Below are 20468 nucleotides of genomic sequence, written 5' to 3'. Positions count from 1 at the left end.
TAAAGGATGGCGATGCCCCTGTGTTTGGCTTTGTGGAGGGAAGGGACAGGGAGCTGTGAGGGGGGCAGGAGCCGCTTCCCCTCTTCTCCAAGCTGTGCTCAGGGCACTCCGGCCATGTTCAGACCGGACATGGGGGAATTTCTTCGAATCCCCATCCCTGATTGTGTCCGTGGAACGACTGGAAGGGGCGCTCTGTGCGAATCGGTCAGGGGTTGGACTCAGAAGCGTTTTCCGAGCTCAGCATAAACAGCATAAACGCCGTTTTTATGCTCGCGCGGCGCCCGCGCCCTCCGCTCCCCTCACGGCCGGGAAGGAGCGGGGGGGGGCAAACCGCCGTGAGGGGGCGCCGCCATCTTGCCGGGCGGGGCGCGGCGCGCGCGCAGGCGCGGGGGGGGGGGCGTGGCGCGCGCGTGCGCGTCCCGCCGGCGTGCGGGGAGTCACAAAATGGCGGCGGGGGGGGCCGGGCCGTGACCGCCCTCCGGTATACCGGCACCGCCTCGGCTGTACCGGCGCACCGCCTCCGGCGCCGCCCGCGGGGCCCCCCGCTACCCCTCCGGGCCGGCGTGCACCGCCCGCACCGAGCCGTTCCCCCCCCACCACTCCGGGCTGGGACCGCCTCTGGCACCGCCCGAGCACCTCCCGGGCCCCGTCGATCCCCCCGGGCCCCGTGAGGCGCCGCCCCGCCGCCCCCCGCGCGGCCCGGCCGCGAGCAGCGCGGGAAGATGGCGGCGGGCGGCGGAGGCGGCGGCCGGGCCTCCTCGTCCTCCTCCTCCTCCTCGTCGGCCGCCGCCGCCTCGTCCGCGGCCGGCGCGCTGGAGGCCTCGCTCGACAGGAAGCTGCAGGCGGTGACCAACACGATGGAGTCCATCCAGGGCCTCTCCTCGTGGTGCCTGGAGAACAAGCGGCACCACAGCACCATCGTGTACCACTGGATGAAGTGGCTGCGGCGCTGTGAGTGCGGGCCCGGGGGGCGGCCGGGGCAGAGCGGGGGCGGCCCGGCCGCGGTCCCGGCTCCGCCGTGGGCGGCGAGCCCGCACCGGGCGCTCGGGACCGGCCGCGGAGCGGGGTCGGGCTCGCCTGGGTTGGGAAGGAGCTTAAAGCCCGTCCAGTGCCGCGGGCAGGGACGCTTTCCACTAGCCCGGGTTGTTCCAAGGCTGGCCTTGGAGCCTTCCGGGGATAGGGCAGGCACGGCTGTTCTCTGCCAGGGCCTCACAAGGGAGAATTCCTCCCTGACACCTATTCGAGATCTGCCCCTTTTACTTTGGAAACGTTCCCTGTTGTCCCGTGTGCATCACCTTGTCATCCTTGGAGGAGCACAACCTGCGCCTCAGTGGTGGCACCTTTGTCCTCCTGAATCCGTGATCTCCTAAAGCAGCACTTTGGGGGCTCGAGGACCTGTTTTCTGTGCCCTGCCTGGCTGGAGCAGCCTGGGGTGGGCACAGACAGTCTGGGTGCCAGTTTGGGGTTTGCAGTGCCCATCAGGATGTGGCCCTGACCTGGAGGGAGAAGGTTGGGGTTGGCAAAAGGCTCAGCACAGCAGCGTTATCTCCGCTGCTGTGGGAAGGTTGGACTCTTCTTGTGGGAGTTCAAGGCAGCTTTGCTGGGCAGGAACATGGAGATAACATTCCCATCCCAAAGTGTCGATCTGTCGTGTGCTGAACCTTTTGGAAAATTGGGAAAGTTGGTTTCACTATCGAGGCACTGCTGCAGAAAGCAGAAGATCCTCTTTCCCCAGAGTTTGGTCTGTTTTGTCTGTACTCCCTGGAATTGAGGAGAGGAAGGTGAGAGCTTTGGAGGAAGTGTCCTGGGTCCTCCTGCCTTGCTGTCACTGGAAATCCTCCTCCCTTGGACACCCCTTGGCACTGTGGCATCATCCTTGGGGCTCTTCCCCTTCTGCTCCAAGTGCATGCCCCCTGAAGAAAATCCAGCCCATCTCTCCTTGGGATGTGCCAGCTCCTCTGGACGTTCTCACAGTTCTCCTGGCTCTTCTGAGGCCCTCAGTGCTCTTCCATCCCTCCTTCCCCCTTCCCAAGCTCATCAAAAGCCACTGAGCTGTTCCCACCTGCAGGTCCTCAATGCCCTCTTTCTGCCCCAGCTCCTGTCTGCTGCTGCTGCCTCCCCTGAGCCCCTTGGCCCCAGCCTGGAATTCTTGTTGGATTTTGTGGGATTCTTTCAAGGATCTCACCTCCATACCCCTCCTTTTATCCAGGTCCCTCCTTACCCATCTTATCCTACTCACCCAATCCTTGACACAGCCATGCCCTGGTCCCTGGTTGGTTGGTTACTCCCTGCTTCCATAGTTTTTTGTTTGTTTTTTTTTTTCCCTGCTTTTCCCTTCATCCTCTGCCCCAGGGACCTCACAGTTCTCTCACTGTGGGACGTCCCTGTCCCAGAGGAGCTCAGTGGTGGTGCCACAGCAAGTGCAGGTGGATCTGGGTTCATTTCTGAGTGTTCAAATGTTTAACTCCTATGAACACATCAAATCCTCCTGGTGAGGGGCAGTGTGGTGGGGTTGGGGCTCCCGGGGCACAGAATTGTGTCCTTTCAGGAAAAACTGGGGTGCTGCTATTTGACATGTTGCTGTTGCTTTGGCATCTTGCTTCCCAGCCGTGCTGGTCACAGCCAGAGCTTCCCAGCAGGCATGTTCCTGCAAGGATTCCTCTGTTTCTTCACCTTTGGGAAATTCCTGCTGGGAATCCCTGTGTCTCTGCAGGAGGGTTTGGTCAGAGTGTTTAAGTGTGAGTTAAACACGCCCATGGGCTCTGAAATGCCGTTTTTGTTGGTGCCATTGTGCCTGGTTTGGAGCAGGTGGCAGGGCTGGAGCGGGCTCTGTTTGCCCACATTTCCTCACTGCTTTAAGCTGAGAGGAGCTGTTCCCCCACTGGGCTCAGCCCATTGCACCCAGAAACACTTGATTTTCTGTGTGGATCATGTCATAGCCTTCCTCTGCACCCAGCATTCCTCCTGTATGGTGTGGCTGTATCTTGGTTTATAACTGGCTCTAACTTTGCTCTGGGCAAGTGCTGCTCTGTATGGTCAGCATCAGGCTGGAGCCCTGCTCCAGATTTCCTTCTGCTGTGTAGATGCTGGATCATTTAAATCAAAGGTTTATAATTCTTTGAAATCTATTTTATGTTATTCAGATGTGGAATCGTTGCTGTCTGCTGGTGAAATGTCCCTGGGATGGAGGGTGAGCAGCAGGAGAATTGGCACTCAAGCACTGGCTTTAACTAAATCACAGAAGCCCCATTCCAATGGGAGATGATCTGAGAGATTATCGAGGCTGGCATTTTGGGCAAAGCTGGCTGCAAATTGTTTTGGAGCACCAGGAGTGCAGCCCTGCTCCAGCTGAATTCCCAGCCCTCGGGGCAGAGCAGAGCAGAGCACTCTGTGCTCCAGAAAACCCACCTCAGCCTGTCCTGTCAGCATGGTCAGGGCACAGGCTGTGAGCAACAGGTTCTGGCCATAAATCCTTGGCTGGCTGAGTCTGTGCTGGAAAAGCTCCTCCTGGGATGTGGGAGCTGGGGCTCTGTGAGCTGACAGTGGCCAAAGGAGTGGGGTCAGGGCTAAAAGCTCCTGAACTGGGGCTCTGTGAGGTGGCAGTGGCCACAGGAGCAGGGACAGGGCTAAAAGCTCCTCCTGGGATGTGGGAGCTGGGGCTCCATGCAGAGCTGGGGGTGAGCAGCTGCTGGCAGTGAGTCTCAGGCCTTTGCTGAGTGTCCTGGGGCAGGGACAGTGCAGGGACAGGGCTTTAGGAGCAGGGACTTCCCGAGGGCTCTGTCCTGTGCCCTTCCTCACCCCAGTCTGGAGTGATGCTCAGGGGCTCAGTGCCAGGAGAGCTGGCAGGAGCTCAGGGAGGCTTAAAGATATCGACCCTTGGGGATTGGAGAAGCCATCTGAGCTAAGCCTTTTCTTGTGTCCTCAGCTCTGCTTCCCCTCAGAGGAGGATCTTCTGGGCAGGATCTTCCTTTTGAACTTTGCTCACTTGTGATCTGGGAGGGCAGCACGGGTGGAATGTTTGTGCTGGGAGATTTTTCAGGTTGTGAGTGAGGGGTGAGCTCCCACCCAGGGCTCTGGACCAGGAAAGATGCTGAGCTTCCTGAGAGGAATCCTGGAGACCAGGAGAGCTGCAAGGTGCAGCCATGCTGTGGGAAGTGGCTTTGTCAAAGTAGAGACAACTGAAAAATGAAGCAGGATAAGTGAATTGAGGGATCTGTAGATAAAAACTGATTCTGGTTGCAGCCAGGGGTGACATGAGCAGGTGAGAGGTGACAACACACAAGTAACTCACTCTTGGCACTGTTCCTCTAGTTTAATCCTTGGCAGTGTCCTTCAGTGAAATGAAGGAGCTCATTACCATCATTTGCACGTGGATGAGCTTCCCAAGTTTACCCACCCACCCCTGGAGGAAGGGGTTTGATGAAGTAACTCAGTTTGGAGCTTTTGAACATGAGGAGGGTCAGAGGAGCAAGCACAGCTGAGAGAGTCTGAAGATCATTTGTAAATTGAAGATGTCTTCTCTAGTCCTCAAGGTTTCCTTGCTGGACCTTGGAAACTCTGAAACTTCCCCAAAAGCAGTGCTGAAGTACTGGGATCAAGGTGTGGCTGTTGTGGTACTTGTGTCTGATGCTGACTCTCAATTTTCTTTTGTCCTCAGCTGCTTTTCCTCATCGGCTGAACCTTTTTTACTTGGCCAATGATGTCATACAGAACTGCAAGAGGAAAAATGCCATTGTTTTTCGGGACACCTTTGCAGAGGTGCTTCCTGAGGCTGCTTCATTAGTGAAGTGAGTAATGAACTAACGGGCTGTTGGCAGGCTGAGTGTCTCAAAAAGGGGGAGTTTTTCTTCTGACATCTCAGACTTCCTAGAAACATCAGCAGAACTTAAAGGATTCTGTTGGAACAGCTGTGTATTTGCAGAGTGGGCATGAGCTGGGTTTTAATTTGCACAGGGGGGTGGTTTGGGTCAAATTATCCTGTTCAGTGAGGGAACCTCACACCAGTGTCCTGCACTCAGGGGGTAAAGAACTCTTCTCTTCCAGGGATCCATCAGTTTCCAAATCCATCGAAAGAATCTTCAAAATCTGGGAGGACAGAAACGTGTACCCTGAGGAAACCATTTTGGCACTGAAAGAAGCACTGAGTAAGTTACTTCCCCTTTGCATTTCTCACCTTACAAACTGCCACGTGAGCTCGCTGAAGTTGTAGAAATAGTCTGGGGTCACTGAGGGGAATGAGGGGCATTTGCACCTGGCACAGGCTGTAACATAGCCAGGTGTGGGACGTGAGCAGCGCTGGATTCTCCTGCTTTTTACCTCTTTTGTACCTTTCTGAAGGCAGCTGTGAATTCTTTCACGTGAGCTGGAGCTGCTCCAGCTGAGAGCAAACAGAACGTGAGGCTGAAATGGTCCTACATGTCCAGGGTGCTCTGGCTCTACCTCCTTGTGCTGTTCAGTGATGTTCAGTGTTGAACTGATGGTGTTTGTGGGGTAGGAAGAGGCAGGAGCAAAGCTGGAGGGTGAAGAGTCCTCAAGTCCTTAGGGGAGAAACACGTGGAGTTGGTTAAAATCAGGAATTAGCAGTGGAAATCAGTCCAGGTTTTGGCTTGACTCACATCACTAAGAGCTGCAGGTGCTCAGGTAGCCCTCAGGTGTGGTCTGAGGGTCAGTGGCCATCACAGCAGGAGGAATGTGGTGTCTTGGGTCGGGCTGTGGCACGAGGACAGGCTGGAGCTGGGTGTTGCATGCTGAGAAGTGACCTTTGTGCTTTTTGCTCTGAAATGGCTCATTTCTGGAATTTGAAAACAGGTCTGTGAGGTTCCAGGTAAATCAGGTATTGTGGCTGCTTTCCCAGTGGGCAGCACTTGTCTGTTCGATGTTGATTCCATTACAGCTTCCCTGAAGAGTTTCATTTTTAGATTCCTTGTGTTTTCCTTTTTTACTGTGATTTTTTTTGAACTGCCTTAGTGTAAGGGCAAACAGAAACTTGATTTAAAAATGGCAGACCACCCCCAGGTTGCTGCATTCCTGAGTAAACTGAGGTTCTCTTGGGCATCCAGCAGCTCCTCTAAGGAAGTTGGTCGAGGTATTTTAAAGCAAATTTCTGTTCACTCTTTCACCGTGCAACTGTATGGCACCAAAACCCAGATTTTGACAGGAATCCCATAATGCCAGACTGCCAAAAATGAAATGTTTTCCAGGTACCACTTTCAAAACTCAGAAGCAGCTGAAAGAGTCTCTGAACAAACCGAATAAGCCGTGGAAGAAATCACAAAGTAAGGAACCACTGTGAACTCTGTGCACTAATGCAGAAATTGGCTGCTCAAGGAGCAGAAGGGCTGAGCCCAGCGTGGGCTGAGCCAGCTGAGCCTGTGCAAGATGTGCACACCAAGGAGGTGTTGGTAGGAAATTACTTTGTAAAGAAAAGAAGTGAGGCAAAAATAAGATATGAGAGCAGAGGTTGTGGACAGGAGAGGAAGGAGCTGGTGGAACCTCTTGGAAACTGCTCTTAGACTGGTCAGAGATGGAGAAGAGACAGAGAGGAGCAGAGATGGACATTCCCTTCATGCTCAGGAACTGCCCCAGCAGGCTGGGCTGGGAGGAGGAACGTGGAGCTGGCAGTGCAGGGACAGGATGTGACAGTCCAGAACCCAGAGCAGCAGGAGAGAATTTATTATAACAGTGACCTTAATGATCTCATGTTGCACCAACACCCTGAATGGTCCCACGGAGGTGGTGAGATGTCAGGTGTGACCATGGGACATCAGGTGTGATGTGTGACATGTGGGACCTCAGGTGTGACGAGTGGCACAGGGTGACAGCAGAAGATTAAAAGAGTTGGGGAGTGTTTATTCCTGGGCTTAACAAACCAGAAGCTGCTTTCCCAGACAGAACTGGGCTGTATCCAGCGTGGATGGAGGGTTTTAGTGCTTTGCTTCTTATCAGCTCATTTCTTCTTTCCTGTTTCTCCTGTTTTGTCCAGAATCTGATGGATTCAGTCTCTTGGCAGCAGGACTCGTCCCCCCACCCTGTAACCAGGTGTGACAGTTGTTGAGGCTCTGAGCATGGTCAGACCTAGGAAGTGCCCTAGGGAAGCCCTGCCCACAGGAAACCTGGGCTCCCTGTCAGCTCCAGGTCTGGCACTTTGGGAATAACATTCCCTTCCTTGCAGAGAGCTGGAACTCCTTGGATAAGGCTGTTAGATGGCTGTTGCAGGGACTTGTCTTCCTGAGGAAGAGGTGTGCCCAGGAAATGTTCAGAGCATGTTAAACAGCAGCAGTGTCACTTGTTGAGCTCTGTCCCAGCCCAGCTGTGCCATGTCCATGTCCCATGAGCTGCCTGGAGCACTGAGGGACACATGCATGGAGGGGAGGATGTGCTGGGTAACACATGGAATTACCTTAAAATACCTTTTATTAGGCTGCCTGTTGTGACTGACTTTCCACGGGGATGTGGTTCCTTAATTTCTTCACGATTTTCCTTTATCCCCACAGCCTCCACCAACCCGAAAGCTGCTCTGAAGTCCAAGATTGTTGCTGAATTCCGAGTAAGTCTGTGAGTGGAAGTGACCCATGGCACTGACCCCACCTTGGGGTTTGCATGTGGGGTTACCCCAGGCCCAAGAGCCACCTGTAACATGGGGGCTGTGACACCCGTGGGGAGGGTCTGGGCAAGCTCAGGACATCCTTGTGAAGAGGAGTTTGAGGTGGCTGAGGAGTTGGTGGCAAGAAATAAATTCAGTCTTCTGACAGAGTGGGACATGTTCATGAAATGCACAGGCACCTGTAGAGTGAAATGGGGAGTAAATAAAAAAGACCTGTCCCTGCTCATAACCAGGAGATTTGTGGAATTGCAGTTCCTGCCTGAGCCCAGGTTTGCTCATTGTGAAATTTGAGGTTGCAAATCCCAGGCTCCACGTGGGTTAGCTCTCACTTGGAAGCAGTCTGGAACCAGAGCAGAGGCAGGGCTGCTCTTCCCTGGAATGTGATGAGGAGGCTTTTCCTGTTTGCTTTTTTCCAGCCCCAGTCCCTCATTGATGAGCTGCTGTTGTACAAACGCTCAGAAGATCAGATAGAGCTGAAGGAGAAGCAGCTCTCCACGATGAGGGTGGATGTCTGCAGCACTGAGACACTCAAGTGCTTGAAAGGTAAAGCCCTGAGGGCACTGAAGGTGTTGTGGGAGCTCCTCAGTTCTGTCAAGATGTGAAATGTCAGAATTTATGTCTGGAAAATGCCAAAATTTCAGAGTGATGTTAAGAACCAGCAATCAGGAGCCAGAAATCTTGGTTTTTGAATTTCAGTGGAAACTCAGGTGCAGAGCTCAGACTAAGCAAATGACTGTCTGAAAAGCAACACTCTGTCAGCAGCCATGCCCTGGCCATCCCCTGCCAGACCCCAGTGGATGACCAGGGTGGTCTGGGAGTGTGCAGCTCCACTGTCCCCCTCTCCCAGGTGCTGCCTCTGAGGCCACACTTCCATGGTTTGGCTCATTTGCATGGTGTTCATTTCCCTGCAGATAAAACAGGAGGGAAGAAGTTCTCCAAGGAGTTTGAAGAAGCAAGTTCAAAGCTGGAGGAATTTGTCAATGGCTTGGACAAGCAAGTGAAGAACGGCCCCTCGCTCACCGAGGCGCTGGAGAACGCTGGGATATTCTACGAGGCACAGTACAAAGAAGTCAAGGTGGTGGCAAATGTAAGTGTGCCTTTTCTGGATCCTCCACAGGTGGAACAGCATCTGCCTGTGTGCACTGGGCACCTCAGAAGCTGGAAAATGCCTCATCTCTCTATTCCCAAATTAAAAAGTTTGGTGTAAGGATGTTTTTTCCAAAGAGAGCAGAATGGAGGCTTTGGGTAAGACAAGGATATGCTCTCAAAATCCAGCAGTTGGAAGCTCAGTTTGTGTGTGTTGCTGGAATGTTGGATGCCCTCTAGATTCTTAAACAGGGCAAAATTACAGTTAGTGTGACAAATGCTGAATTCTGAAAACTTGGGATTTATGTGAGAAGTAGACGAGCAAAGAAAGGACAGTAGTAAAGTGTTTAAAACAGCCAACACCCTCCAGAACCTGCCAAAAGCTCCAAATGGGCAAAACACGTTTGTTAAAATATAGGGGGGGTTATGAAAATTGTTTTAAGTCAGTGGAAAAGGGTTTTATTCTCCCCACTTTTTGTGGTTGTTGCCCTGTGAGTCCCATGGAGAAGCCCAGTTCTTACCACTGCAGGGTCCAGGAATTTGGAATTGGTTTTCTCAGGCTGTGTGTTGCTTCCTTCAGGAAGTGACTGAGGCATGAAAGATCCCCAGTCCAGTGTCCTTCCTTCCTTAGGCCTACAAAACATTTGCTAACCGAGTGAGCAATCTGAAGAAAAAGCTGGACCAGCTGAAAGCAACCCTTCCTGACCCCGAGGAGTCTCCTGTCCCTTCTCCCAGCATGGATGCTCCATCTCCAACGGGCTCTGAGTCCCCTTTCCAGGGGATGGGGGAGGAGAACAGCACCCGCTCCCCAGCAGCTGGAGGCCGCAAGATGGTTTCTCCAGAGCCTGCCACAGATAATCGGGATGTGGAAGACATGGAGCTCTCTGATGTGGAGGATGATACGTCTAAAATCATTGGTATGTGATTGTCCTGTGGGAATTAGAGGACAAACCAGCCTTTTCCAGCCTCATTTGGGATGTGGAGGAGGCACAAAGCTTGTGCTGGGCTGTAGGGTTTGAATCTCCTGGCAGGGAAGTCCCAGTCCCACCGTGATCATTATCACACTTATCAAAGATGTTTTTACATCTGTGGGAATCAGAATTGATGTTCACTGAGTTTTTTTGGGGGGACTGAGTGACCTTTCTGCCTTTGTTTTCCCTTTTTCTGCTGCAGTGGAGGAGAGGAAGGACAAGCAGGCTGCTCCAGCCCCGGCCCCCACCAAGACTGAGAGTGTCCCCAAAGCGGTGCCATCGGCTGCTGCAGCTGCCACAGCCTCGGGGACAGTGGCCACACCAGCCCCAGCCCCTCCAACCCCCCCAGCTCCAAAGGTGGTGAGCACAGCTCCCATCCCTCTGCCACCGACACTTGCCTTACCCAACCTGGCCAACGTGGACCTGGCCAAGATCAGCTCCATCCTGAGCAGTTTGACGTCGGTGATGAAGAGCACAGGTGAGTGCTGAGCTGGGCCGTGGGCACTAACGGAGCTGGGTGATCATTTAAAGCTTTAATTGTGTCAAAATAAATGTGAGTTACTGCTCTCAGAGGTGTGGTTGGGTCTGTTGTGCCTGTGGGAAACCTGGCTCAAAAGCATGTGTGTTGCCAGAGCAGCACAGGTGAGTGGTGTGTGCTCCTGCCCCAGGTGTGAGTCCCGCCTCGAGACCTTCGCCAGGGACCCCAACCAGCCCCTCAGCTCTCACCAGTGGCCTGAAGACTCCTGTCCTGGGAACCCCATCTGCTCCTTCGAATCCATTAGCAAATATTCTCTCCAAAGTTGAGATAACTCCGGAAAGCATTTTGTCAGCTCTCTCCAAAACGCAGACTCAGACGGCGCCAGCGCTGCAAGGTACTGGGGTGGGTGTTGGGGAGGCTGGCAGGTGTCTGAGGGCAGTGGCCAGGCTGAAACGTGCTGCTCTGCTCATCCCAAAGTGAGAACAGAGGGAGAAAAGCGTCACTGGAATGTTTTACGTCTCTGGCACGTGTGGATGGTCTTTGTCAGGTAGCACAGGTGTCACGGGCCAGTGAGATCTGTCACTTCCCTGTACTTCCTGCTTGTGCTGTGGCTGAAACACACGTATCTGGAACATTCCCTGAACAGGACAGGAGACCAAGAGGTTCTCCTGCTGCTCTGGCACCTTGCCACTGTCACCTGGCCAGCAGGGCAGGTTTTCCCACTCCTGGCTGTAGATCAGGACGAGTTCTACCCACCTGACTCGATGGTGTAATTTATATTTGTAGATCAATCCAAGCCTCTGGCGGAATGTTGCAGCTCACTAGTGTCAGTGCAGCAAAATCCAGTCCTCTTCGTGGCTGGAGTCTGGGGGGTGTAAAGTGCCAACAGAGGAGCCTTTCCCATGGCAGTGGCTTGGGGTGATCTGCCCCTGCCCTCAGTACCTGATGCAGCAGTTGTGTTTTCCAGGGCTGTCGTCCTTGCTGCAGAGCGTGGCTGGGAACACCGTTCAGTCAGGAGAGCCTGCCTCGCAGAGCACCTCGGCATCGCCAGCCAACACAACTGTGCCGTGCTTGAAGGGGAGGAGTGTTCCTTCCAATCCACAGTCCTTCATAGCCAAAAGTTTTGGTTATTCTCCAAACTCAACCACCGCAGAGGTTTCCTCCACTTCAGTCAACAAGGCTCCCGTCGGACATACCCCAGCACTGTCAAGCTCTGGTTTTAAACCACCAACTAATTCCCTGGGATTTTCCAGTTCCCACCCTACCAGTCCTTCCTCCCTTTTGCCAACAGAAACCTCACTGGGTCAGTCCTCTGAAATTTCAAAAGCCAAGCTGGAATCAGAACCCCCTTCTCCCAGCTTGGAGATGAAGATACACAATTTCCTGAAGGGAAATCCTGGCTTCAGCGGCCTGAACTTGAATATTCCCATCCTCAGCAGCTTGGGGTCCAGCATGGCAACGGAGAGTCACACCTCTGACTTCCAGCGTGGTCCCACCAGCACTTCCATGGACAATGTGGACGGGACGCCAGTGCGCGACGAGCGCAGCGGGACGCCCACCCAGGACGAGATGATGGACAAGCCAACGTCGAGCAACGTCGACACGATCTCCCTGCTGTCGAAAATCATGAGCCCCGGTTCTTCAACTCCCAGCAGCACAAGGTCGCCTCTGCAGGGCCGAGATGATGGATATTCCCAAGAACTTCCCAGTTCCGTGCATGGCTACCGGCCCTTCGGCCTTGGCAGAGAGTCCCCGGCCAGCCTGTACAAGCCACCTGTGGACAGCAGGGAGATGCCCTCCTCCTTGATGGACTCCTCCCAGGAGAAGTTTTACCCAGATACATCTTTCCAAGAAGACGAGGATTACCGTGACTTCGACTACTCCGGCCCGCCGCCCTCGGCCATGCTGAACCTGGAGAAGAAGCCGGTCAAGTCCATCCTGAAATCGAGTAAACTCCCCGATTCTGCAGAGTACCAGCCAGTGCTGTCCAGCTACGGTCAGCGGTCGCAGGAGTTCGGCGTGAAGCCGTCCTTCCCCCCGGCCATGAGGTCTATCCTGGATCAGAGCGAGAGCTGCGACCCGCTGGCCTCGTCCCCAGGGATGTTCGGGAGCTACGGCCGCAGGGGGAAGGACTCGGCCTCGGACGGGTCCCCGTCCCCCAGCAAGAACGACGTGTTCTTCACGCCAGACTCCAACCACAGCAGCCTGCCCAAGGCCGGCCTCCCGCAGAAGCAATACTCGGACTCGCCCCACGCGCTTCCCCACCGCTCGCTCTTCTCTCCCCAAAACGCCCTCCCCAGCCCCGCCAGCCGACCGCCCGCGGCGGGCGGGGACAAACCCCTGGGTTCCTCCATCTCCGCCACCTCCACCATTGAGTTCAAGAACATGCTCAAAAACGCCTCTCGGAAGCCCTCCGAGGAGAAGCACTTTGGGCAGATTCCCAAGAGCGGCTCCGGTGAGGTGGGGGGCTTGTCCGGGGCTGTGAAGGGCGAGCCGCAGCCGCCGGAGGAGCACTACCGCATCGAGACCCGCGTCTCCTCCTCCTGCCTGGACCTGCCCGACAGCACCGAGGAGAAGGGAGCCCCCATCGAGACGCTGGGCTACCACAACGCCTCGAGCCGGGGCATGTCGGGGGAGCCCATCCAGACCGTGGAGTCCATCCGGGTGCTGGGCAAGGGCAGCCGGGGCCACGGGCGCGAGGGCAGCCGGGCGGGCTGGTTCGAGCTGAGCAGCGGCGGGAGCGCCTTCGACAACGGGCCCTCGGGCTCCTCGGAGCTGCCCGGCATGGGCGGCTTCCCGGCGCCCTACAAGGAGCACGTGCCGCCCTTCCCGGAGAGCGTCAACAACTTCCGAACGAACAACTTCAGCTCCGCCTTCGAGCACCACCTGCCGCCGCCGCCCCTCGCGCCGCCTCCCCTGGAGCACGGCAGCCCCTTCCCGCGGGACCCCGTGGGGCCGCCCGCCGTGCCCCCGCCCGCTCCCGCCAAGGACCACGGCGGCCTCTTCCCGAGGGATCACTCGGTCCCTGCCCGCATGCCGTCGGTGGATCACGCCAACCCCTTCTCCAAGGAGACGCCCGCGCCGCTCCCGCTGCCCCACGGCGTGCCCCCGCCGCCCTCGGTGGAGCACGCGGGGGTCCCGTTCCCCACGCCCCCGCCGCCCCCGGTGCCCGGGGAGCACGCCGGCGTCCCCTTCCCCGCGCAGCCGCCGCCGGCCGGGGAGCACGGCGGGGTCCCCTTCCCCGCGCCGCCCCCGCTGGAGCACGGCGCCGGCGCCTTCCCCAAGGAGCACGGTACGATGCCAGGGACGCTGAAGGAGCACTTCGGGGGCGCGCAGCCGCGGGACCCCCTGCCCCGCGCGCGGGACCCCGCGGGGCCCGGCCCCCTGCCCCGCGAGCAGCTGGGCGCCGCGCGCGGGCTGGGCCCCCCCGGGCACCGCGAGCCCGGCGGCCGCGGCTCCGTGCTGCTCCGCACGCCCCGCGCCGAGTTCCGCCCGCGGGAGCCCTTCGGCGGCAGAGACCCCTTCCAGAGCCTGAAGAGGCCCAGGCCACCCTTCGGAAGAGGGGGGGCTCCCTTCTTCACCCCTAAGCGCCCCTTCTTCCCTCCCCGGTACTGACGCAGCTGCTGACGCTGCCCTTTGATTTATTTTCTTTTTTCTTTTTTTTTTCTTTTTCTTTTTTTCTTCCCTCAACGACCCCTGTAACCTTCTCCTAAATTAAATGTTCTGTACTTTTCGGTTGGTTCTAGCCCCAGCCCGCCCCCCCAGCCCCCCAGCATTGGGTGAGACAAGAAAACAGACACAAACCGATGTTTTAACGACAAGAAGCCACGTTGCTGTTAAATAAAACCTTCAGTAGTAGTTGAAAGAGTTAAGAGAAAGAAAAAAAAAAATTAAAAAAAGGAAAAACTCTGAAAGCTTCGCGAGGAGCGCTGAGTGGTGTTGGGGTGTTGGTTTCCAGCCGATCCCCAAATTGCTGCTGCAGGGAGGGGAGACCCCCCTGTTCCTCCTGTCTGCCAAAAGCACCGAAACCAGGCAAAAAAAGGGTCGAGGAACCCACCCAAACCCACCTTGGAGCTCCGTGGGACTGGCAGCAAGACGGCCCAAGCGCGTCCCCCCTGCTTGGGAAGACTGTGGTTGGGTTTGGGTCGATTTGGGGATCTTTGGATTTTTTGTTTTGTTTTTCCCCCCCGGGATCACTGTTGACTTTCTACGTGTGTGTAAATAGCAATCACTTTTTAATTCCCTCCGGGATCGTTCACCACACGCAGCCGGAGCCCCCCCACACCCAGGGCCGCCCCCGCGGCTTTTATATGAAGTTGGGATTTTACTTGATTTATTTCAATTTTTTTTTTTGGTTGGTTTTTAGTTGCCTCCATCGTACCTGTTTGATACCGGTGTGGGCTTCAGGATCTGCATAAAAAGTACCAAACCAGCCCTTGGCGGCTCCGTTCTTTCACGCGTGCGCTCCGGACACCCCCGCCCCTTCCATGGTTCCGTCCAATCTGCGGCGCTCCCGCCCGAGCGGGCGAATCCAACGCAGCTTCCGCAGGGGGGTTTTGGCGGCCGCGTCCCCGGTTCCGGCGGAACGGGCGGAGCCGCGGCCATGTCGCCCCTCGCCGGTTCGCGGCTGCTGCTGGCGGGAGCCCCGCGGCGACACCGGGTGCGCTCGGGACCCCCGCTCCCCCGCCCCCGGGACCCCTGCCCGCTCCCCACAAGGGCGGCCCGCTGACCCCGCGCCCATCCCCGTCCCCAGGTGTCCGGGCCGGACCCCGAGCGCCTGCGGCTCTTCCAGCGGCTGCGGGCGGCGGCGGCGGAGCGCGGGGATGGGGACGGGGATGGAGCCGGGAGCGGCCGCCTCCCACCGGGAACACCGATCCGCATCGCGCTGCCCGGCGGGCGCCGCCTGCCCGGCCGGGCCCTGCGAACCACGCCGTTCCAGGTGGCCACGGAGCTCGGGTACGGCTCGGGACACTGCCCGCGGTGTCCTGGCGAGGCCCCTCAGGCTGTCCCCGCGAGGTCTGCGGGGTCTGCAGTGTCCCCGTGGCTCCCACAGAGTCCCTACAGGGTCTCCACAATGTCCCCGTGGTGTCCCTGAGACCCCACAGAGTCCCTACAGGGTCTCCACAATGTCCTCATGGTGTCCCCGAGATCCCCACAGAGCCCCCACGAGGTTCACGGCGTCTCCACAATGTCCCCATGATGTCCCTGAGACCCCACAGAGTCCCTGCAGAGTCTCCACAATGTCCCCGTGGTGTCCCCGAGATTCCCCACAGAGCCCCCACGAGGTTCACGGGGTCTCTTCAATGTCCCCATGGTCCCCACAAGGTTCGTGGGGTTCCTACTGCATCCCCGTGATCCCCACAAAGCCCCCTCAGGGTTCATGGGGTCCCCGCAGTGTCTCCACGGCGTCTCTGGTGTCCCTGCAGGGCTGGCCTGGCCGAGGTGGCCTTGGTGGCCCGGGTGAACGGGACCCTCCAGGACCTGGACCGGCCCCTGGAAGGTGACACCGACCTGGAGCTGCTCGACTTCTCCTCGCCCGAGGGCCGGGAGGTGAGCCCGGGGCCCTGGGGTGCTGGACCCGCGCCCCGCTGCCCTCACAGCCCCTGAGTCCCCCCTGTCCCCCGTGTCCCCAATGTCCCCCCAGGCTTTCTGGCGCTCCAGCGCCTGCGTCCTGGGCGCCGTGGCCGAGCAGTTTTTCGGGGCGACGCTTTGCAGCACCCGGGCCACCGAGGATGGCTTCTTCTGTGACGTCCACATGGGCAGCAGGTAGGGCTGGGCAGGTGCTGCGGGGTCCCCGGGGTGTCCCCGGGGTGTCCCCAACGCGTCCCCGTGTCCCCAGGGCGGTGCAGAGCGCGGAGCTGCCGGCGCTGGAGGAGGCCTGTGCCACGTTCGCCCGAGCCCGGCACCGCTTTGAGCGCCTCGAGGCCACCCGCCAGCAGCTGGCTGAGCTGCTCAAGGTGTGTCCCCCTGCCCGGAGTGTCATGGGAGGCCAGCCTGGGGACACTGGCACCCTCCTGGTGGGGGTCATTAGCTGGGTGATGCTCATCAGGCCCAGTGTCACCCCCAGTTTGGCGTTACCTGTCACCGCCTTGGTCCTTCGCCCAGCACGGTGTCACTTCCCCCTCGGTGTCACCCCTCTAATGCCACCAAGCCCTCCGTCACCCATGTCATTGTCCCTCCCCAGCACAACGCCTTCCAGCTGCAGCAGCTCGAGGAGGTGACATCCCCCACGGCCACGGTCTACAGGTGAGCACGGGGGACGTGGGGTGGCCGCGGGTCAGCACAGCTGTCCCCACTCTGTCTGTTCCTCCCTCAGGCGTGGCCGTGGGTCACCACAGCTGTCCCCACTCCGTCTGTTCCTCCCGCAGGTGTGGCCCCCTGCTCCAGCTGTGCCACGGGCCCCTCCTCAGGCACACGGGGCAGATCAGAGCCCTGCGGGTGCTCACGGTGGGTGTCAGGTGGGGGTCCCCTGCCCTGCCCCGCTGCCATCCCCCCGTACAGCGGGTTTTGGGCGGGGTCCCCGTGCCCCTCTGATGTCCCCCTGTGCCCGCAGAGCTCGGCTGCGCTCTGGGGGGGAGCTGGGGGTCAGTCCCTGCAGCGTGTGGCCGCCGTGGCCTTCCCCAGCCCCCGGGAGCTGGAGCAGTGGGAGCGGGCGCAGGAGGAGGCGGCGCAGCGGGACCACCGCCGCATCGGGAAGGTGAGCGCTGCCTGCCAGGGGCTGGGGGACCCTCACGGGCATCCCCCCAGTGACGCCCTCCCTGCCTGCTGCAGGATCAGGAGCTCTTCTTCTTCCACAAGTTCAGCCCTGGCAGCTGCTTCTTCCTGCCCCGTGGTGCCCACGTCTACAACACCCTCGTGGAGTTTATCCGGGTACGGCCCCCATCATGTCCCTGTCACCCCATCCCCACCACAGCCGGGCACTGCTGTGCCCCACAGACCCCACTGCACCCCATCCCCACCACGGCCGGGCACTGCTGGCCCCCCACAGACCCCACTGCACCCCATACCCCTCTCTGCCCACCCTGCACCCCACAACTCTCGCTCTCCCACTCCCTGCAGCCCCCGTGCCCGCTGCTGTGGGGCTGAGCTGACGTCCTGCCCTGTCCCTGTCCCCACAGAGCGAGTACCGGGCGAGGGGCTTCAGCGAGGTGGTGACCCCCAACCTGTTCAGCCCCCAGCTCTGGGAGCTCTCGGGGCACTGGCAGCACTACAGCCCCCACATCTTCACTGTCCCTGCCTCCCCTGAGAGCCTCTCCCTCAAACCCATGAACTGCCCGGCCCATTGGTGAGTCAGGCGGCCCCGGGGTGCCCGGGGGGGGCTCCTGGGGGCAGCCTGTCTGTCTGTCTGTCCGTCCCCAGCCTGATGTTCGCCCACCGGCCGCGCTCCTGGCGGGAGCTGCCGCTGCGCCTGGCGGATTTCGGGGTGCTGCACCGCAACGAGCCCCCCGGGACCCTGACGGGGCTGACGCGGGTCCGGCGCTTCCAGCAGGATGACGCCCACATTTTCTGCACCCTGGAGCAGGTGTCTGTCCCCCTGAGCCCTCGCTGTCCCCCCCAGCGTGTGTCACCTGCCCCCCCTGACAGCTCTTTCCCAGCTGGAGAGCGAGATCGACGCCTCGCTGGATTTCATCCGCGCCGTCTACGCCGTCCTGGGCTTTTCCTTCCGCCTGGCCCTGGCCACGCGTCCCGACGGGTTCCTGGGGGACCCTGGAACTTGGGACCGTGCTGAGCAGGTGGGGTGATGCCCCCCCTGTGTCGTGTTCCCCCTGCTCTGTGCCCCCCTGACCCTCCCGACCCGCCCCTGCAGCAGCTGGAGCGGAGCCTGGAGAATTTCGGGCAGCCCTGGGAGCTGAGCCCGGGGGACGGCGCCTTTTATGGGCCCAAGGTGAGGCATTTTGGGGAGGGGGGGACCCTGAAGGGGGCAAACCAGGACCCTGCAGGAAGCTCCCCATCCCCTGACTCCCGACAGATCGATATCAGGATCAGGGATGCTCTGGGGAGGCAGCACCAGTGTGGCACCATCCAGCTGGATTTCCAGATGCCGGAGAGATTCGAGCTGGAATATGCCAGGTGTTGGGAGGGGGGCAGGATAGGGGATTTGTGGGGGGCAGGATTGGGCTGGGGTTCAGGATTTCTGTGGGGTGGGATCAGGGTTGGGGCTGGGGGAGCAGGATTGGGATTGGGGAATGTTGGGAGGGTAGGACTGGGGGCTGGGAGGGGGGTCAGGATTGGGGTGGAGGGGCAGAAATGGGGCTGGGAGGGGGTCAGGATTGGGATGGGGAAGGTGAAATTGGGGATTTGGGGGGCTGGAGGGGATCAGGATTGGGGTGGAGGGGCAGAAATGGAGCTGGGGAGGGTCAGGATTTGGTGGGGGCAGAAATGGGGCTGGGGGGGTCGGGATTGGGGTGGAGGGGCAGAAATGGGGCTGGGGAGGGTCAGGATTGGGATGGGGAAGGCAGAACTGGGGATTTAGGGGGCTAGGAGGGGGGTCAGGATTGGGGTGGAGGGATAGAAATGGGGCTGGGGAGGGTCAGGATTGGGGTGGAGGGGCAGAAATGGGGCTGGGGAGGGTCAGGATTTGCGGGGGCAGACATGGGGCTGAGGAGTGTCAGGATTGGGCTGGGAAGGCGGAACTGGGGGGCATTGGGGGGTCCCCCTGACCCCCGTGTCCCCCCCAGCCCCAGCGGGAGCCCGGCCCGGCCCGTGCTGATCCACCGGGCCGTGCTGGGCTCCGTGGAGCGCATGGTGGCCGTGCTGGCCGAGAGCTGCGGCGGGCGATGGTGAGGGGGCACCCCAAAAACACCCCACAGCCCACCCCCCCTGTCCTTCAGGCAGCCCCCAGCCCCTGGGATGCGACCCCCAGTTGTCTGAGCCCCCTCATCCCCAGTGTCACCCCGTCCCAGGGTGCCCCATCTTGGGACAGACACTCCCCAGGTTTGGGGACACTCAGTCCCCAGGACCCTCTGGATCCCTGAGACACCTCCACCCTTGGGGCACCCCCTCCTTGTGTGTTGCCCCCAGTGTCCCCCAGTGTCCCCTGTGCCCCCCAGGCCGCTCTGGCTGTCCCCACTGCAGGCCATGGTCATCCCACAGACCCCCGAGGTGGAGGACTATGCCCGGGAGGTGAGTGTGTGACCCCCCCTGTGCCCTGTGACCCCCCCATCCCATCCCTCCCTGCCCCCCCGTGCCCCCCACTGACTCTGGGGGTGCAGGTGCAGGCGGTGCTGAGGAGGGGGGGCCTCCTGGCTGACCTGGACGGGGACCCCGGGACCACCCTGGCACGGAAGATCCGCCGGGCCCAACTCGCCCACTACAACTTCCAGTTGGGTAAGGGTGGGGCGTGGCCTGCAGACCCCCCAGGACCCCCCTGGAGCCCCCCGGGACCCCCCCTGGATCCCCCCAGGACTGGCTGGACACCCCCATCCACATCCTGGGTGCTGCTGGGGAGGAAAACTGAGACCCTCCCCTGGGACCCCCACTATGAGACCCCTCAGGAGCCCCCCCAGGAGCTCAGTCCCCCCTTGGGAATTCACCAGCACCCCCTGAGATCCATTCGGGACCTCCCTAGGAGTGTTTTAGGGATGCCCACCCCCTTTGGGACCCCCCTTTGGACCCCCCAGGACTGTTCTGGGACCCCCCAAATCCCTGTCCTGGACCCTGCAGGGCGGGGGGTGCTGTGCTCGGGGGGTGCCCGTGCGGGTCGGGGGGCTCGGGACCCCTCCCGACAGCCGTGCCCCCGCAGTGGTGGGGCGGCGGGAGCGGGAGCGCGGCACCGTCAGCGTCCGGAGCCGGGAGAACCGGCAGCTCGGGGAGCTGGAGCTGCCCCGGGTGCTGCAGCGGCTGCAGGAGCTGCGCGACGGCCGCGTCCCCGACGCCGAGCAGCGCTTCTGAACCCCCCCTTCCTTCTCGAGACCCCCCCCCCAAATTAATAAACCGCTGGAAACGCGCTGGATGTTGTGGGAGCTGAGACTGGGGTGCTCGGGGAGGGGGGCAGCGCCTTGGGGACCCCCAAAAAATCCCTGGATACCCTCCCCACAAACTCGGGTGGTGATTCCCAGGTTTCCCTTCCCTCTCCCGAGCTGCCCCCGGGCACTTCTGGGTCCTTCCAGCCGGGATTTCCCCCCCGCCCACGCGTCGGGGAAAGTGGGGATGGGGTTGCGCAAAGCCGGAGTCACGGAGCCGCAGCCGCCGTTGGGCAATCGGGGAGGGGGACACGGGGCTGTCCCCCCCCAAACACACCCCAAACACCTGCCCGGGCAGGATTCGGTTATCCCGGGATAGGGCAGGAGCCCCCCGCCCCGCCATCCCCCCGCCCACAGGGGACCAAGGC

General features: G+C 59.7%; 2 protein-coding genes across 3 annotated transcripts; both read left to right on the top strand.

Annotated features, from left to right (window-relative positions):
* Positions 1-418: 418 nt before the first annotated feature.
* Positions 419-14052, top strand: RPRD2 (regulation of nuclear pre-mRNA domain containing 2). Of its 2 annotated transcripts, XM_064401304.1 has the most exons (11): positions 419-951; positions 4658-4787; positions 5044-5144; positions 6201-6275; positions 7494-7546; positions 8020-8146; positions 8515-8690; positions 9321-9606; positions 9863-10138; positions 10329-10532; positions 11106-14052. In XM_064401304.1, exons 1-11 carry the CDS (start codon positions 723-725, stop codon positions 13751-13753), a joined length of 4305 nt encoding a protein of 1434 aa, XP_064257374.1. In that variant the 5' UTR covers positions 419-722; the 3' UTR covers positions 13754-14052. The 2 variants fall into 2 exon arrangements, with proteins under 2 accessions (XP_064257374.1, XP_064257375.1); XM_064401305.1 differs by lacking the exon at positions 6201-6275.
* Positions 14053-14715: 663 nt separating this feature from the next.
* Positions 14716-20090, top strand: TARS2 (threonyl-tRNA synthetase 2, mitochondrial). The gene is made up of 18 exons (XM_064401676.1): positions 14716-14798; positions 14892-15094; positions 15565-15688; positions 15783-15904; positions 15978-16095; positions 16323-16384; positions 16507-16585; positions 16692-16835; positions 16910-17008; positions 17257-17423; positions 17498-17660; positions 17734-17871; positions 17946-18023; positions 18108-18208; positions 18817-18918; positions 19189-19261; positions 19351-19465; positions 19881-20090. The coding sequence occupies exons 1-18, from the start codon at positions 14742-14744 to the stop codon at positions 20027-20029; spliced, it is 2094 nt and encodes a 697-aa protein (XP_064257746.1). The 5' UTR covers positions 14716-14741; the 3' UTR covers positions 20030-20090.
* Positions 20091-20468: the final 378 nt, after the last annotated feature.

This window comes from Passer domesticus, chromosome 32, assembly GCF_036417665.1.
Source record: "Passer domesticus isolate bPasDom1 chromosome 32, bPasDom1.hap1, whole genome shotgun sequence".
Lineage (NCBI taxonomy): Eukaryota > Metazoa > Chordata > Aves > Passeriformes > Passeridae > Passer > Passer domesticus.
Note: the sequence above shows the minus strand (reverse complement) of the source record. Positions and strands in the feature narration are given on the sequence as shown.

What these genes read in the sequence shown, in the direction of transcription:
- RPRD2 (XM_064401304.1), top strand. Translation starts at nt 723, where the DNA reads ATGGCGGCGGGCGGCGGAGGCGGCGGCCGGGCCTCCTCGTCCTCCTCC. An exon ending in GACACTCAAGTGCTTGAAAG is followed by an intron (nt 8,147 to 8,514) that starts GTAAAGCCCTGA and finishes ATTTCCCTGCAG; the next exon opens with ATAAAACAGGAGGGAAGAAG. An exon ending in AAGTCAAGGTGGTGGCAAAT is followed by an intron (nt 8,691 to 9,320) that starts GTAAGTGTGCCT and finishes TTCCTTCCTTAG; the next exon opens with GCCTACAAAACATTTGCTAA.
- TARS2 (XM_064401676.1), top strand. Translation starts at nt 14,742, where the DNA reads ATGTCGCCCCTCGCCGGTTCGCGGCTGCTGCTGGCGGGAGCCCCGCGG. An exon ending in CCCACGGCCACGGTCTACAG is followed by an intron (nt 16,385 to 16,506) that starts GTGAGCACGGGG and finishes TTCCTCCCGCAG; the next exon opens with GTGTGGCCCCCTGCTCCAGC. An exon ending in CCACTACAACTTCCAGTTGG is followed by an intron (nt 19,466 to 19,880) that starts GTAAGGGTGGGG and finishes GTGCCCCCGCAG; the next exon opens with TGGTGGGGCGGCGGGAGCGG.